Genomic DNA, 15,392 nt, shown 5'->3' on the forward strand with positions numbered 1-15,392 from the left:
TAACTTTAAAGCAATGAACTTATTTCCTCAAACCCTATGAAACCAGAGAAAATTGATTGATTTCTTTCAAAAAAAAATGGGAAGAAGGCAATGCTCAGCTTGGGAAGAAATGGCCTAAAAATTCACAACAAATTAGTAAAAATAAATACATAGATAAAAATAAAAAACAAACAAGTAAATGGCCTGGAAAAGTGCTTAAAAATTATAAGAATTTTATGCATGATTTTATTATTAGATTATTTTTCATATGTAATATTACCTGTTTTAAAATATGTACTTAGACTCTCTCTTTGGTAAGCTGCCTGCTTTTTTAATGTTGTTCCTTAAATGAGAAGGCTTCTTGTTCAGCTGGAACACCAAAGCACTCTCTGATTGGCTGCTGTTGTGATCAATAATGAGACCTAATTAAAGTTAGAATATCAAATTTCTACCCTTGATTTGTTTAACAATCATAAATATAATTTCCATTCACATTGCTTTTTGGTTCCTGGGATACTAATGATAGTGATACTCACACTGTCAGCTCCAGTTACCTCTGATATTTGGAATTCCATGACAGGTTTTTTATTGATGTAACAGAGAATAATCTTCAACATGAATAGTTTGGGCTAAGGAACCTGGATGATGGATAGGGGACGCTGGCCCAAACAAGGCTAGGAAGGTCTGCATTAGAACCTAATATGAAGTCTTTGTGATGGCTGAGATTGGACCTTTCAGAGCTGAAAATCTGTGGCTATCTTGGAGGTTTAATCATTTAAGAGAAAATAATAATGAATCCCTAAACCAAAAAAGTCTCATAAAATATGAACTCTACAAGACTGTGAGACAAATACTGTAAAAATAATTTTAAACTAAGCAGCAACCTCCGAGGCTGAAAAATGAAGCCAATGCCTAAGTGCTGAAAACTGCAGTTTCTCTGTTGTCCAATTGAGGCCGGCTTCAAAACAGAGCCAATCCCCACATACGCACATGTTAACATGCACAACTTAACTGCAGAAATTAAGACGTTTACAGCCTGGTACACAAACAGTTTTGCTCTTGAGAGCCAATTTCAACATTCATGACATGATTTTCAATTTTATTTATAAAGCCCATTATCACAAAACACAGTTTGCCTCAGAGGGCTTTACAGCATATGACATCCCTCTGTCCTTAGACCCTCACATCAACTAAGGAAAAACTCCCCAGAAAAAACCTGTAATGAGGGAATTAAAATGGTAGAAACCCCAGGAAGAGCGGCTGCAGAGACATCCCTCTTCCAGGACGGACACACGTGCAATAGATGTCGTAAATAACAATTCAATTACAGTAATGACAAGAGGAAAGAGAAGGAGAGAGGGAGAGCGAGTGGGAGAGATGCAACAGCAATAATGTTAACAATAGCATATCATATCACAATAGTGATAGATGTAAAATTACTAAATGCACTCTATGATTGCATTTGATGTTACCTGTAAAAATTGTAGGTGTTGTGTATATTTATATTGGAGGCATGACGCATAATAACGGCAGCAGAAGGTCACGTCGAGCTGGATCAAGACATCTGCGCAACCAGGAAACACAACACAGGTGTAGCTTCAGACAGGACCAGAGCATGTGTGTGTCCCCCCTGTGAACCTGCGATCCCCATCCATCCTCATCCATCCATTTCCATTAACCCTCAAAATGCACAATTTGAAATAACAAATGTAAAATATGGATTATAGGGTTTCAGTGGTCATGGACGACATTCACTTCTGCGTGTCACACATCATCCTTATAAGAACTTTTAGAAAATATCCAAACTCCAAACCCTGGATCACCTACCATATCAAAAACAGCCTGAGGGAAAAGCACAAAGCCTTTCAGCACAAGGACTGGACCACTCTCAGCAGTTCAGCAGCATGAACACAAAACAAGCTTTCAATAAAATCTAGCTCCTTACCAGTCAGTTACCCAGCCAGGCTCACTCCACAATCACAGTCTCTGATCCCACCACCTTTGCTGACACCCTGAACTCCTTCTACACACGCTTTGACACCCAAGACCCCTCTGCTACATGTGAGGAGCTGCTTAAGGCCCTCCCTCCCCCCGGACGTACCTGCATTTTCCTCCGTTCACTGTGAGGGATGTGCAGCAGCAACTTAATAGGTGCAAAGCTGGAAAGGCACCTGGGCTTAATGACATGTCTGCCAAGCTGCTGAAGTTTTGTGCCATGGAACTGCCCCCCCCCAACTCCATCTTCTGGGACTCCTACAGGTCAGCATCCATTCCCACCATCTGGAAAACATCAACCATCATCCCTGTACCCAAGAAATCATGCTCCCCTCCATCATAATGAAATGCTTTGAAAAACTCATCCTTCACTCCATCCTGCCAACTGTCAGACAACAGCTGGACCCATATCAGTTTACATACAGGGCCAGGCAGGGGACAGAGGATGCTGTGGCATGTCTCCTCCACCCACTCCTTCAACACCTGGAATCACCTGGCACCTTTGCATCCATCCTCTTCATCGACTTCAGCTCAGCTTTCAATACGATCCAACGCCACCAGATGATCAAGAAGCTTCTGTTGGGGCGTTGATGATGCTGATGCTTGTATGTGAAAAAGGATTTCCCATGGGACAATAAAGGCTATCTATCTAGCGAATGACGGCTAGTACAGAAATAAAGCTGCTGATGTTTCGAACATCCATCGCCATGATTTTTTGAATGTTATCACCAGGAGAAGTTGCAGAACATCCTCAATGGAAACACAGTCATCTCAGAATTGTGTTTTATTGACATTTTGAAAATATTGCATACATTTTGCTCAAATCTGTAATGGAAACTCACCTAATGTTGGAATGTGTGCTTGCATGTATTTGACTGGCTAATGCAATCCCTTGCTGGATGACGTCATGTTGCCTTATAGCAAAAGTTGATAAAGGTTAAACTTTTTGTTTTTGCTGGAGCCCTCTGTGCTGATGGACTGGCTCTGTTCATATACATTATTGAGCTGTTTTTATTCACATGGCTCTCATGTCATTCTGAATATGGCCTTATCTTTGAAAAATTAACACAGGCCCTTGAAGTAATGCAATGTGGAAGGTGGCCTTGTCCAGATGGGCTCTTTTCATTCTACCATTGGGTGTCCTCGAAGCCAGCAGTTAGCTGTTTTACATACTGGCTAATAATGGCAACAATCTGCCAACAACCTTTGATGGCAGAATTACTGAGAACCACGTTTCTATTCCTCAGCTGACAGTCTCATTTTCTGTGCTTTCAGGTATTTACCAGTTCAAAATTTCGGAGTTGTCCAAGGCTGGCACTTCAGTTGGAAGGATTGTAGCCACAGACAGAGACATCGGGAAGAATGCTGAGATGTACTTCTCCATCGTCAGTGGAGACGGCATGGACATGTTCGACATCTCCACCGACAAAGACACCCAGGAGGGAGTTATCAGTGTCAGCAAGGTGAGAGGCAGAGGGACCAAACTGGGCTCAGAGCACTGAGTACCTCTGTAAATTGTTGCTGCTGGTGTAATGTGACAGCCAGAGTTACAGACAGCAATAATGAGACGGAAACACAATGAAAAATATCTTAATAGCTTTAACCCTTTAACAGGTTGACAATTTTTTGTGATTAAATTGCTTCACTAAAAACTTGGCAAAACCCATTTTCATTCTATATGGATGTTTTTATCCAAAGCATATTAGTATTTTGATTATTGTGTAATTCTATTCAATTCTATTTTCTAATAGTAAATTGACTATTTATTTTCTTTCACCATATAGTTTAACGTGATTTTCTTACTAGATTTATTATTGTTTGTATTTATTCTTTTTTTCTTTTTTAAATTTATTTTGTTTGTTTAAATGATTATTTTATTATGTTACTTTAATTTTCAAATATTCATTATTTAACACTGACAATTTGTTTATCATCATACATTTTTTACACTTTTTTTTTTACCAGATTCATTTTTATTTTCATCTATTTATTTTTTTTTCTGTATTTACTTTCATATGTTTACTGTATGAAGTTACTTTTATTCTCGGATTTCTATTATATTACATTGACGTTTTGATTTTTTGCAAAGCATTATACTAGGAAAATGTGTTTTTTTTCCCCTAATGAATACATGCATTAATGTTAATTAATGCCTATAATGTTGTATCATTTTTCACAAAGGTATTTCTTAATGTGATTGTTAGAGGCAATATATCAACCTTAATATAATATATAGGCTAGTAAATTAACAGCAGAGTAAATTCCAGTATCACAGAATGAAATTAAGTTCTTATCCTGTTGAGGATCACAGGGGGCTGCAGACCCTTAACAGGTCACCAGCTCTGCATCTAACATCTCACTGTGGCTGTTTGGGCTTTTACTTTCCTCCCTGCCATATTAATAGGCTTGATTTTATTGAAGAAAAGCAACTAACAACTTTCCACTAATTTGGTGCCAAACACATTGTATTTCCTAAAGATGCTTTACAATAAAAGTGCCCTGTTATTTAGTTACGTAGAGGATTTTATTATGAAGCTGGATAATTAGGAAATGTTGGGTTTTCATCAGCTGTGACTTAGTAGACTCTGTCTGAAAGCAAACATGAAACAGTAAAAGAACGCAGAGATCTGAAGTGCAAACAGGACGCAGGAAAGAAACTGAACTCCAAACCAAACAGAAGCTACAAAAGTCCTGAGAGCTGAATGCACAGAGATTTTAAAAACTTCTTCCTCCCTGGTGTCCTGCACAGTCAAATGTGCGGATGGCGAGACTGCTACCTGCTTAGAGTTAGTTGGGTGCTGTCCATGAAAACAGCCATTACTGTACCTTGCTGTTCTGTATAAAAGGTGAGAATGCAGAATGGGGGCACAGTTGTCTTGCCTTTGAGCTGGCACAGAGGTAGACACAGCGCAGAATCAAGGACTGTGTAAAAGGGACTGCTGGCAGAATGGGCTTTTGGACAGGACGGTTGTGATGTTTTGACAGTGTATTATGTGTGAGACCCACTGCAGGAGTTTTAAAAAGCAGCTATCAATCAGAAAAGTAGTCGAAAATGTCCATAAATTGAGAGAAGAAAAAATTTGGGAGCTCCTTACCCTCTGAACAGAGGACAAGAGCACCCACTGTAAAACAGGGACAATAAATTACTGTTATTGACATGTTATGTCATTGTTAATGTTTAGAAAGCACTGCTAACACCAGAGGCAGACGCTGTTGTTTTACATGTCATGCCTTTTTTGTTTCTGCATTGTTGGCATGCTGTCCAAATCACACACTGGAGGGACATGATGCAGCTGTCATTTGGTTGTGTGTAAAAATGCAAAGACGCCATAAAGAAGGATCTCTGTAGTGGCTCTTTAGTGCCATCTCTGTGTAAAAAGGGCTAATGAGACAGACAGACATTTATACTCACACTTACGGGGAATTAAGAGTAACCAATTAACATGACCTGTATATCTTTGTGTGGAGAAGGCTGGAGAACTTGTAAAAAACCCACTCTGACATGGGGAGAACATGCAAATTTCACACAGAAAGGCCCCAGCCAGCCGGCAAGTTGGAACCTTCTTCCTGTGAGGCCACAGCACTTACCACAGCACCACCGTTTCGCCCACACACACAGAATGAAAAGCAGAGTTCAAACTGCATCTTTAGTAAATAATGTGAAAATGTATTGCTGTCCTGATGCCCACATTCAAACAAGGCTAGCTTTTAATTATCTGGATATTTTTCTCTGGGCATTGGTTAAATCAAATGAATGTAACACAGTGATTCAGCAGATCCCACACTTTGCACTCATAAGGATCCTGCCCACGTAGTCTGTTTTACACGTACTGTTAAATATGCAAAGCCTGGGCATGCTTGACAGATGAAAGAAGCCAAATTAAACTTCTTCATCTTTACCTTCACAACCCGCAGTCACAGCCTTTGCAGCAGGCACCACCACACAGGATGGCAGCTTTTTATCAGTGTCCTCACACAGCGCCTGTTTACTGATGTACAATCACCATTGATATTTAAGACATTCCTTTGTTCTTGTTGCTGACACAACCTTAAGAAAATCTTCAAGTTTCAACAAAGAAATAATGATTCTCTGTCAGCAGGATACAAGATGAGCACAATATCCAGGATTCCTTCAGGAAGCAGCGGCGGCTCATGTCGAGCTGCTCGGCTAAATCTGATGCCTTGTTCTTGTTTGAAACAACAACATGCAGCATTGTCACAGCCAATATCAATAAGCACATTTTATCAACATTATTTGCACTTTTTAAAAACTATTATCGTATCATATTGAATGTGTTAGCTGAATTATATCACATTTTTATTAATGTTCGACTTCTCTCTAACAGCATAAGCTGCTCTTTTCATTCTGTTATCACCCAGACAACCCTGATACAATAACAGATATTTTCACACATTCTGTGACTCCTGCCTTTAATGCGCTACAGCTCAGGAATCAAATTAAATCATATAATAAAGTCGTTCCCTTGATGGATCACAAGTAGATGTGATGTTCTGCATGATATCAATGCTACTGTGAATATGTACAGTAACAAACTGTTAGTGTTTTGGCTAGCCAGAACAATCTTTGCCTGCTTCACAAGTCCTGCCTACATAAAAATTTAGTCTGCATTTCAGGCTTATCTTTATTTAACATAGTATGTCATGATACTACAGCAGTTCTTATATCAATAACTGTACCATATATCCCGAACTGCCACTTGTCAAGTGAATAAGCTGTCAGCATGTGCATTTGATGTCTAAATGTCAATATAGGTCAGCAGCCCATTCTCACTCCAGGCTCATCCAAGAGCGCCGTTCTGTCAGGGATTTTGGCATGTGAGCATGACACCAAGTATGCAGCTGGACGCCGTCACAAGAGAATGCATTCAGACACCACTGGATGCGTCCACATGCAACACGCACAAGTGGGAGAAAATAAGAAAACTTAAGAAAATGGCCAGACTGAACTATTCGCATGAAATGCTAAAGGAAAGCATCAGGTGATAACCCTGTCACAACATAATAAAGAAGCAAGAGTAAAGGAAGAATTGTGATGCTAGTTAGCACATTAACAACACAATCCAGTCCAGTGTTGAAACAACAAAACATATTTACAGTGTGCCAGTGAACAACAACACAAACCACCAGGAAATGATTCTGCTACAGAAACACCATCTGACCTTATATAAATTTGTTTCATAATCTCTTCCTACGACTAAAGCTCTTTGTTTACTTTCCTCACTCATGTTTCTTTTGTCGTGTGCTGAGATGAACAGCCAATCAGAGTTTTTAATTGCAGAATCACGCAAATTAATGTCAGTACAGAAGAAAAAGTAGTAACTCCATTCACTCCCATAACTCCCAATAAATTGTTCCACGCCATTTCCTTTCTGTGGCTCTCCCTATAAAACAGGATGTTAAGTGTCATAAATAATTTTGTGGTTTTCTCTTCGTCGGTGTTGTCGGTAGTGACCTCTGAAAACCTCTGACCTATTAATACAGGCCTGGATCTGCTCATTGTGACCTTTTGTTGATGTATTTAAGTGAAATATGATCAGATGTAAACACAGAGATTTTTTTTTTTTTTGAAAATTAACCAGATGTTTTAATGTTGTATCGCTGTTTGATTTCCTGTCTGCTCTGTGTTCAATTCGGCTGAATTGATGCAAAGTGCTCTGGCGCCCGGCAAAAATAGAAGCCTTGAGTATCTGATCCACAAGCATCCTGACTGTCGGTGCTGAGATGGAGTCGATCCACAACACAGTGGAGCCAGTGATTAACACATAGATTAGAGTGTAATCTATTTGCTCCATCTGCTGTGACGTATCGGAGCTGGACTGAACACGGATCTGGTGGAAATGAGGGGGTTAGCTTGGTGTGTCATTGCCTTAAAAGAGACAAAAATGCTCTGTAAGAAGGTTTGCAGGCACAAAGTCTTTGGTTTTTGGCTTTATTCCAAAAAACACAGTATTCACATTAAGTTGTTTATATGACTAATTACAAATGAATGTGATATAATATTACCATTTACATCCCGTTAATGCGCCCTAACGTGATGTTTATCACATCGAAAATGGACAATATGAAAAAGTGGAACAACTGGAGCTGCTTTGCATCAAAATTGGATTCTTTTCAAGGTTTTTCAAAGGTGGTGGACTTGTTGAACTGTGCAAGCACTGTCTGAAATTTGCGCATATCCAAAAAACCTGTCAATACCCAAGTTTTCATAATGTTAAGAAGTAGGCGCCTTTCTCCTTCCTACCAGAAATGTGGGCCTTTCTATTGGCAATGCATCTCTCCCTCACAGCCTGAGAAACTGACAGTTGGTTTGTGACAACTTACCTGTGACAGGAGTGTGCTGCAAAATGCCGTTCAAAGCCTTTTTCAGATTTATATCGGGAATGCTCTGTATACATGCCCAAATAATGTCCCTAAAGCCTGAATAAAAAAGGCATATCCTTTATGTCTGGAAGAGATAGTTCACCCAAAAATGAAACTCTTAGTCATTCTCTACTCACCCTCATGCTGATGGAAGGTCAGGTGAAATTTTATAGCTTAGTTTTGACAGGAAAAAGGCACTGCACTCATCTCCCAAACAAATAAAGCTTATTGTGATCAGGATTCAAACTTAAAAAAAAAAAAAAAAACCATAAACTGCCTCCATACTGTTCGACCAATGTAATCCAAGTGTCCTGAAACCCCAGCATGCAAAGATGTTTTAAAAAACGTCACTGACACCATATTTTTAGCCATATTTTGTACTGTAGCCTGTAGCTTCTAATGTAGGACATCACTAAAATGTAGAACAAACTATGGCCAAACACATAGTGTCAGTGACATTTTTTATTTAAAAAAAATGCATGTTGGGGCTTCAGGACACTTGGACAACTTTGGACGAACAGTATGGAGACATTTTATAGTTATATTATGTTTCTGTTTTACATTTGAATCCTGGTCACCATTTGCTTCATTCGTTTTGGAGATGACTCCAATGCCTTTTTCCAGAAAACCCCCAGCAGTGGTTGTGTGGACTATAACACTTCACCTGACCTTCCATCAGCATGAGGGTGACGAGATAATGGCTGAATTTAAATTTTTGGGTGAACTATCCCTTTAATCAGAAAATGCTAAATTTGGGAAAAGGGCTAATTCAGAATATTTAAACAGAACATGATGCTAACATGAGCTGTATTGGAGTCAGAATATTGTCCTATCAGATGTACATTGTCCATCTGTATAACTGTACATATAATAAATCTAATAAAGTCGATTGGTGACCTTACTTTTCCAGGCAGTGTTAATATGAGCTTTACGTTTCCACAGATCCCATGATTGTACCAACAGAGAGGATCCGCTATAATCCCTCCTGTGTGTCCTGTTTTTTCTCTTTGCCTTTGCAGCCTTTGGACTTTGAGAAGAAGCCTTCGTACACTGTGGAGATCCAGGTCCAGAACACCCAGGTGGACCCTCGCTTCATGTCCGCAGGCTCCAAAGACATGGCCACGGTTCGGATTGCTGTGGAAGACGAGGATGAGCCGCCACTGTTCGACAAAGCCAGCTACCTGATGGAGGTGAAGGAGGACGCTGCGGTGGGCGCGGCTGTGGGCTCGGTCAGCGCCATGGACCCTGATAGAGTTCGCAGCATGGTCAAGTAAGGAAAAACCTCAGTGGTATTTTCATTTTTAACTTTCCTTAAAAATAGATTATGAACTAACCCATGGAATCTTTAAAGGCAGGGACACTCAACTTGTTCTGCTTTGGGGCCACTTTTGCAAAATGACAGGAGGCCAGGTGGCCAGTCACAGCAGGACATTTCAGGACATTTCTTAGATTTTACGACATTTTTCGAATTTAGGACATTTTTAGGATTTTAAAATGCTTCTAGAATTTTGGGATGTTTCCTGGATTTTGGGACATTTCTATGATTTGGATGTTTCTAGGATTTTAGGGTGGTTTTAGAATTTTAGGCCATTTGTATGATTTAAGGTGTTTCTAGGATTTTGGAAAATTTCTTGGATCTTCGGACATTTCAAAGATTTTAGGACGTTTTTAGGACTTTTCAAGGATTTAAGGACATTAGTTTCTTAGCTAGGACCTCTGTGGGGGATCCTCCACCGGCACATGCTCTATTTAGATGCTTTTTTATGCACTCTGGCACCTTATGTATACTAAAAGTACAAAAAGAATTCCCAGTGTGAGTCACTTTATTTTTATTGGGACTTAGAAAATGGTTGGGGGTCACCCAGCACCCTATTAGGGTATGTTTGGCTCGCGGGCCATAAGTTGAATATCACTGCTTTAAGGCGACCACTAAATTACTTCTAGACTTCTCAGAGACACTTTTGGAATTCAGAGAGTTTCAGTCTTACTGGACTGTGTTTCATTTTTTCAAATTCTATTGACTGTAGCTGAGATTGTGTTTTCATCACATTATGAGAAATGTGCTTATTTTCCTGCAGTGTGCCCAAGTGAGCAAAACTTGTAGCAAAGTGTGTAAAGTCCAGCTTTAGTTTCCAGTTACAGACGACAGCTACTATCAGCTATATTTTGTACTTGAGTTTGTTGCGGATTGACAGTCCATTTATTATTCAAATCACCAAATCTCTCTTTTTTTCAATTATAGAGATATAAGATTATTTATGTCAGCATTGGTGCTTGCTGACAGCAGTAGAGCCAGATGGGACATGTTGTTAATTTTTCAATTTAGAAAAAAACTCATCTGGTCACAGCTGCTGTACCAACTTTACCTAATGTGAGCCTTTGGAGCCTGCCAGTGTCCTGCTGATATCAGGATTTAGATAAATCTGGATAAATAAGGTGAATGTGTGGCATGTCGCTCAGTGGGGATGGTACACTCTTTTCTCTTGCAGCCCCACTTTGCAATCCTGATGAGTCACACATTTTGGGGAAACTGTGTACTTAGCTGCTTTAAAATCCATCTGAAAATAAATTGCGTGTTTATTTTTCTGCTACAGGATACATATCTACTCTGTAAGGCTGGTGCTCGGCTTATATTCCTCCAGATGGAGATTTTTTAGCCTATAGCCAATTAAATCATTTTTAACTGCATTGTCATGAAGCGGTAATAGTCAGTGCTTTATCATCAGCAGCCTGAAACACAAGAGCCAGAGTTGGCATATCTTCACTTCTTGTCCTGACGTTTTAAAAAACTCAGCAAAACGACATTGAAGTCGGATAAAGTCTGACTTCAAATGGACCTGGATTCTCTAAAGGCTTGTGAGGAGCTCTGATAGGAGTGTGAGGAGCGGGGGAACAGAGGAGAAATGAGAAGTAGGTTAAAAGATTGGTGCTATAGTGATCACTATTAAGATTATAGACCGAGCCGTCTGTGTGTAAAAACTGCTGACTACAAACATACACAACAGGAAGCTGCACCCACAGGCTGGATCTAAAGCCCCCCCCGCCTCACCGCAGCACTGTCCAATACTGATGATGCATGGAATTAGGACAGTTTGAGCTCCAGTGTTTCCCACAGAAGTAGAGTTTATGTGTGGCGGCTGATGATGATTTTAAATACATACGTGTCCCTTTGTATCATTCTGTGTCCCCTCTCTAAATTCAGATGTCTTGTGGGTCCATGAACGCAGCGTAGGCAGAGCTCAGTGCAATTTGATCATATGTACATGACGCAGCGGTTTTCTATCCCTAAGTTATTTTAAATAAACATTGTGATTTGGTCTATAAACTGGTAATAGACTAAATTAAAATTGGGTAAAACGTGTAGGATAAGCTAAACGGAAATAATCATTCTGCATGGATAGACAGCTGACAGCAGCAGCAGGCAGGACACAGCACAGCTGGAGACTGGAACTAAGCCCTTATTTCCCCACATTGAAAGCAGGCAACTGATGAGGAACGTATTCCAATTAAAACAGGCATGGAACCATGGAGTACTCTTAAAATGATGTGTCATAAGGGGCCACGCATACACACACACACACAGACACTATTCCAATTATTCCTGTGTTTGTGCCTTTGTGTGTGTGACTATATCGCTATTCACATTGCGTCAGTGAACTATTATTACTGCTGAGTGCTTTCTAATTATGAGGCAGGGTGTACTGTAGAAATGTTTCCTTTCAGATTCATATATCTCTCTATGGAAAACAATAATTAAGATTGAGTGGTACATAATTAACAGCTGACAGCAGTGTGATGTTATATTTTGGAGTCGATAGTGAAACCAGCCTTGATCCAGACACTGACACTGTTCACATACAGTACAATGTGCAGTTCCTGTTCACAGAGCACTTTGCCTGCGCTTTGACAGGCAGGAGAAAAAGACAGAAGCAAAGGCATCTCACTTCTATTATCTATGGAGTGCTGTAAAGCTGTGAATAGCTGCATTCAGCAACTAGTTCAAAAATAGAGAATGCTCTGTGAGCAGTCCACAGTCACTGGGTAGAGATTTTCAAGGAGCGCTGCTGTTTTGAGCCAGCTACTGATAGATTGAATAGGAGGAGAGAACAGAATGCAGCAGCTTCCAGAGCAGCACAATTATGTGATTCCATTTGTTAGAATATCAAGGTCGGCCATTGTACAACAGCGCTTTTTCTGTCCAGCCTCACAGATCAAAGTATCACCATTTCTGTGGTTTAGTATTGTATTATTTATCATGTTGGTTGTTTTCTGAATTTAATCTAATGTATTCTAATTGAATCTCATTTAGTATTCACTATATCAATGTACAGTATCTAGCCTACTGTATCTTTCTATCTATCAACACACACACACACACACATACAGTGTTGAGGAGCAGTTTCAGTACAAATTAATTGTAGTTACAGTCCATTGAGTGGTTTGATTTCTTTTGAAAACACGACTAAAAACGCATTGAGCAAGTTGGCAAACTATGTCCCACAAATTGAAAGAAATTAGGGAAAAGATAATGCCCTGAAAATTTGGTAAGAGAGAGAGAGAGAGAGAGAGAGAGAGAGAGAGAGAGAAATTGCTAGAAGATAATAGTTAAAAATTAGGGGAAAATGTACAGAAAACTATTTAAATTTTGCTGTTGTTATTAGAATTTTTATTAGAATTATTATTACCTATCTTCTGTTTTGTTTTGTTTTTTACCCTTTTTATTTGTTTGTTTTTTTCTTTCTTGTCTTTTCGCTAAAATTTGGGTAATTTTCTAGCAACTTCTAACTTCTCTCCATGTTTTTGAAAGGAATCAAGCCAAGTTGCTCAGGTTTCAAAGGGGTTAAAACACAAATGTTTATGGGACATGTGTTGATTACTCCAGGTTTGGTATGCATATTTTTAACTTCAAATTGTACTCAACACAGTATCATGAAGCTGATCTGTGAAATAATGTGAACAAGATGGTTTCCTAAAATGTGAGGTTATTCCTTTAACTATGTCCTGATGAAAACCATTTGTTCTCAGTGGCATATTCAAATGTGGGTTAGTGAAGACACTTTTCTGCATATTTTTATAGCAAACACTATTTGTCATTTATCCTCACAAGTTAACAGGCCTCCGTAGAAACATTTCTGTGATTATTATAGTTTGATTTGGGTTATTATAAAAACCTTAGGCTTTAGTTTTGTCTGGTCAGAGGGCTCATGGCTCATTTGACCACAGGCTCCTGTGGGAAGCAACATAGCAGCTTGAGACAGCAGTTCACGCCCGCTGTGATGCAGACTTTATGATCTCCCATCGTACCTTTCACTGCTTTAAAGACTCAGATTGAGAGGATTCAATTATTTTGCTCATTGTAGGGACTCCTTGCTGAGGGACAGATCCAAAGGTTACTGTGGTTCATCTCACCCTCTGACCCTCTCTCGCCCTCTCACTTACTGGTTTGGTTACAGGTACTCTATCGACCGCCGCACTGACATGGACCGCCTGTTCAACGTCTATCCAGGGAACGGATCTGTGTTCCTGCTCAAAAGCCTGGACAGAGAGGAGACCGCCTGGCACAACATCTCGGTCATCGCCACTGAGTTCAGTAAGTCAGTTAAAAATGGCATTTTAAAATTAAAACATTTAGAAAATTACTCGAAAATAAGTGAAAAAAAGACAAAGAAAAAAATATTTTTTTTAAAAAAGAAAAAAAATCTTGAATATTATTGGGAAAAGAATGATAAATAATGCAAAAACAAGAAAACTAAGCAAAATTAATGGGGGAAGAAATGAAAAGAATGAAAAACAAAATGTAAAAATAAAATTGGAAAGCGAAAAATTAGTGTGAGAAAATGAAACAAAACTTAAAAAAAAAACAAGTGAATGACCTCGATATAAATGCTTACAATTTATTACAATTTTGTAATATAATTTTGAATAATAATGACAATATAATGCTTTTTATAAATAAGGTTTTTCCCTATAGATTTTTAAAAATTGTTTTCTAAATGTGTTTATTTCTAGCAATTTGTAGAACATTTCTTACCAAGTTGCTGTTTGCCTTTTTCTACTTTTTTTGAAAGAAATCGCACCAACTTGCTCGGGGGAAAGGGTTAAGCTTCACTGTACAGCCAATGTAAAGAAATGTACATAAAAATAATGAGGGCTGCCTGGTGCTGATTCCCCATCCTATCATGAAAACAGAGTCCTGCCAAATATTGTTATGTTTAGTTATTGTTGAATTAAAAATGTATTTTTCTGGTTTCAGGTTTTATTCCCATCAAATAGTGCCAGCTTCCACAAACAGTTTGACTCAGGCTGAAGTGTGAAATGGACGCCTGATTGGTTTCCTGGCTTCCACTAAGTCATGCTGGGAAAATGACAGGACTCTATAAACAGACTGGCTCCAGAAATATAGCTTTTTTTTTACATCTTGAAAACTTATTTTGTTGTTTACTTTCCTGTTTCAGCATTTGATCTTTGCTGTCTGTGTGTGCGTTCAGAGGGTGAAGACACAGGAGGGAAGGAGGCTAAATGTGACTAACATTATGACTAATTTTCTCCTCCATCAGCCAATGACAAGGTGCCCTTAAGCAAGGCAGCGAGCTGCGCAGTGGTAGCTGTCAGTGGAGTGGCTGGAGAAGCAGACAGCTCACAGTGAGAGTGTGTGGAGGTGTGTGAGAGAGGAGCTGGGTTTTTATTTCTCCTGTGTTTGCCTTTCAGATAATCCCCGTCAGAGCAGCCATGTTCCTGTATACATCCGCCTGCTGGACATCAACGACAACGCCCCCACCTTTGCCACCACATATGAAACTTTTGTGTGTGAGAGGACCAAGGCAGGTCAGGTACGTATGCTTGAACACTTTACACTTTGGGAAATTAGACATGTTATAATGTAAAGCTCAGATAGAGGCAAGAGTGACGATCACTTTGTACTCGGGGACGCTTTCCATTTTAATTCTGACAGTGAAGCAGACTTGATCTGATAAACCCTCTGAAACCTGAATCGACAGCAGTTTTCTTGTGCTGCATTATTTGAAACTTCAGCAATT

The 15,392-nt window shown here is 39.3% G+C and overlaps 1 protein-coding gene across 1 annotated transcript in view; it reads left to right on the forward strand.

Moving 5' to 3' along the window:
- The window catches only part of cdh6 (cadherin 6), a 134,212-nt gene that overhangs the window by 93,152 nt on the left and 25,668 nt on the right, over positions 1–15,392 (forward strand). Inside the window, exons 6-9 of the mRNA XM_042498026.2 lie at positions 3,250–3,437; positions 9,375–9,625; positions 13,809–13,945; positions 15,064–15,185. Coding sequence (XP_042353960.2) covers positions 3,250–3,437; positions 9,375–9,625; positions 13,809–13,945; positions 15,064–15,185 — 698 coding nt within the window. The remainder of the gene's footprint in view (positions 1–3,249; positions 3,438–9,374; positions 9,626–13,808; positions 13,946–15,063; positions 15,186–15,392) is intronic.

This window comes from Plectropomus leopardus, chromosome 12 (genome assembly GCF_026936395.1).
Source record: "Plectropomus leopardus strain MGB_pleo_1.0 chromosome 12, ASM2693639v1, whole genome shotgun sequence".
Lineage (NCBI taxonomy): Eukaryota > Metazoa > Chordata > Actinopteri > Perciformes > Serranidae > Plectropomus > Plectropomus leopardus.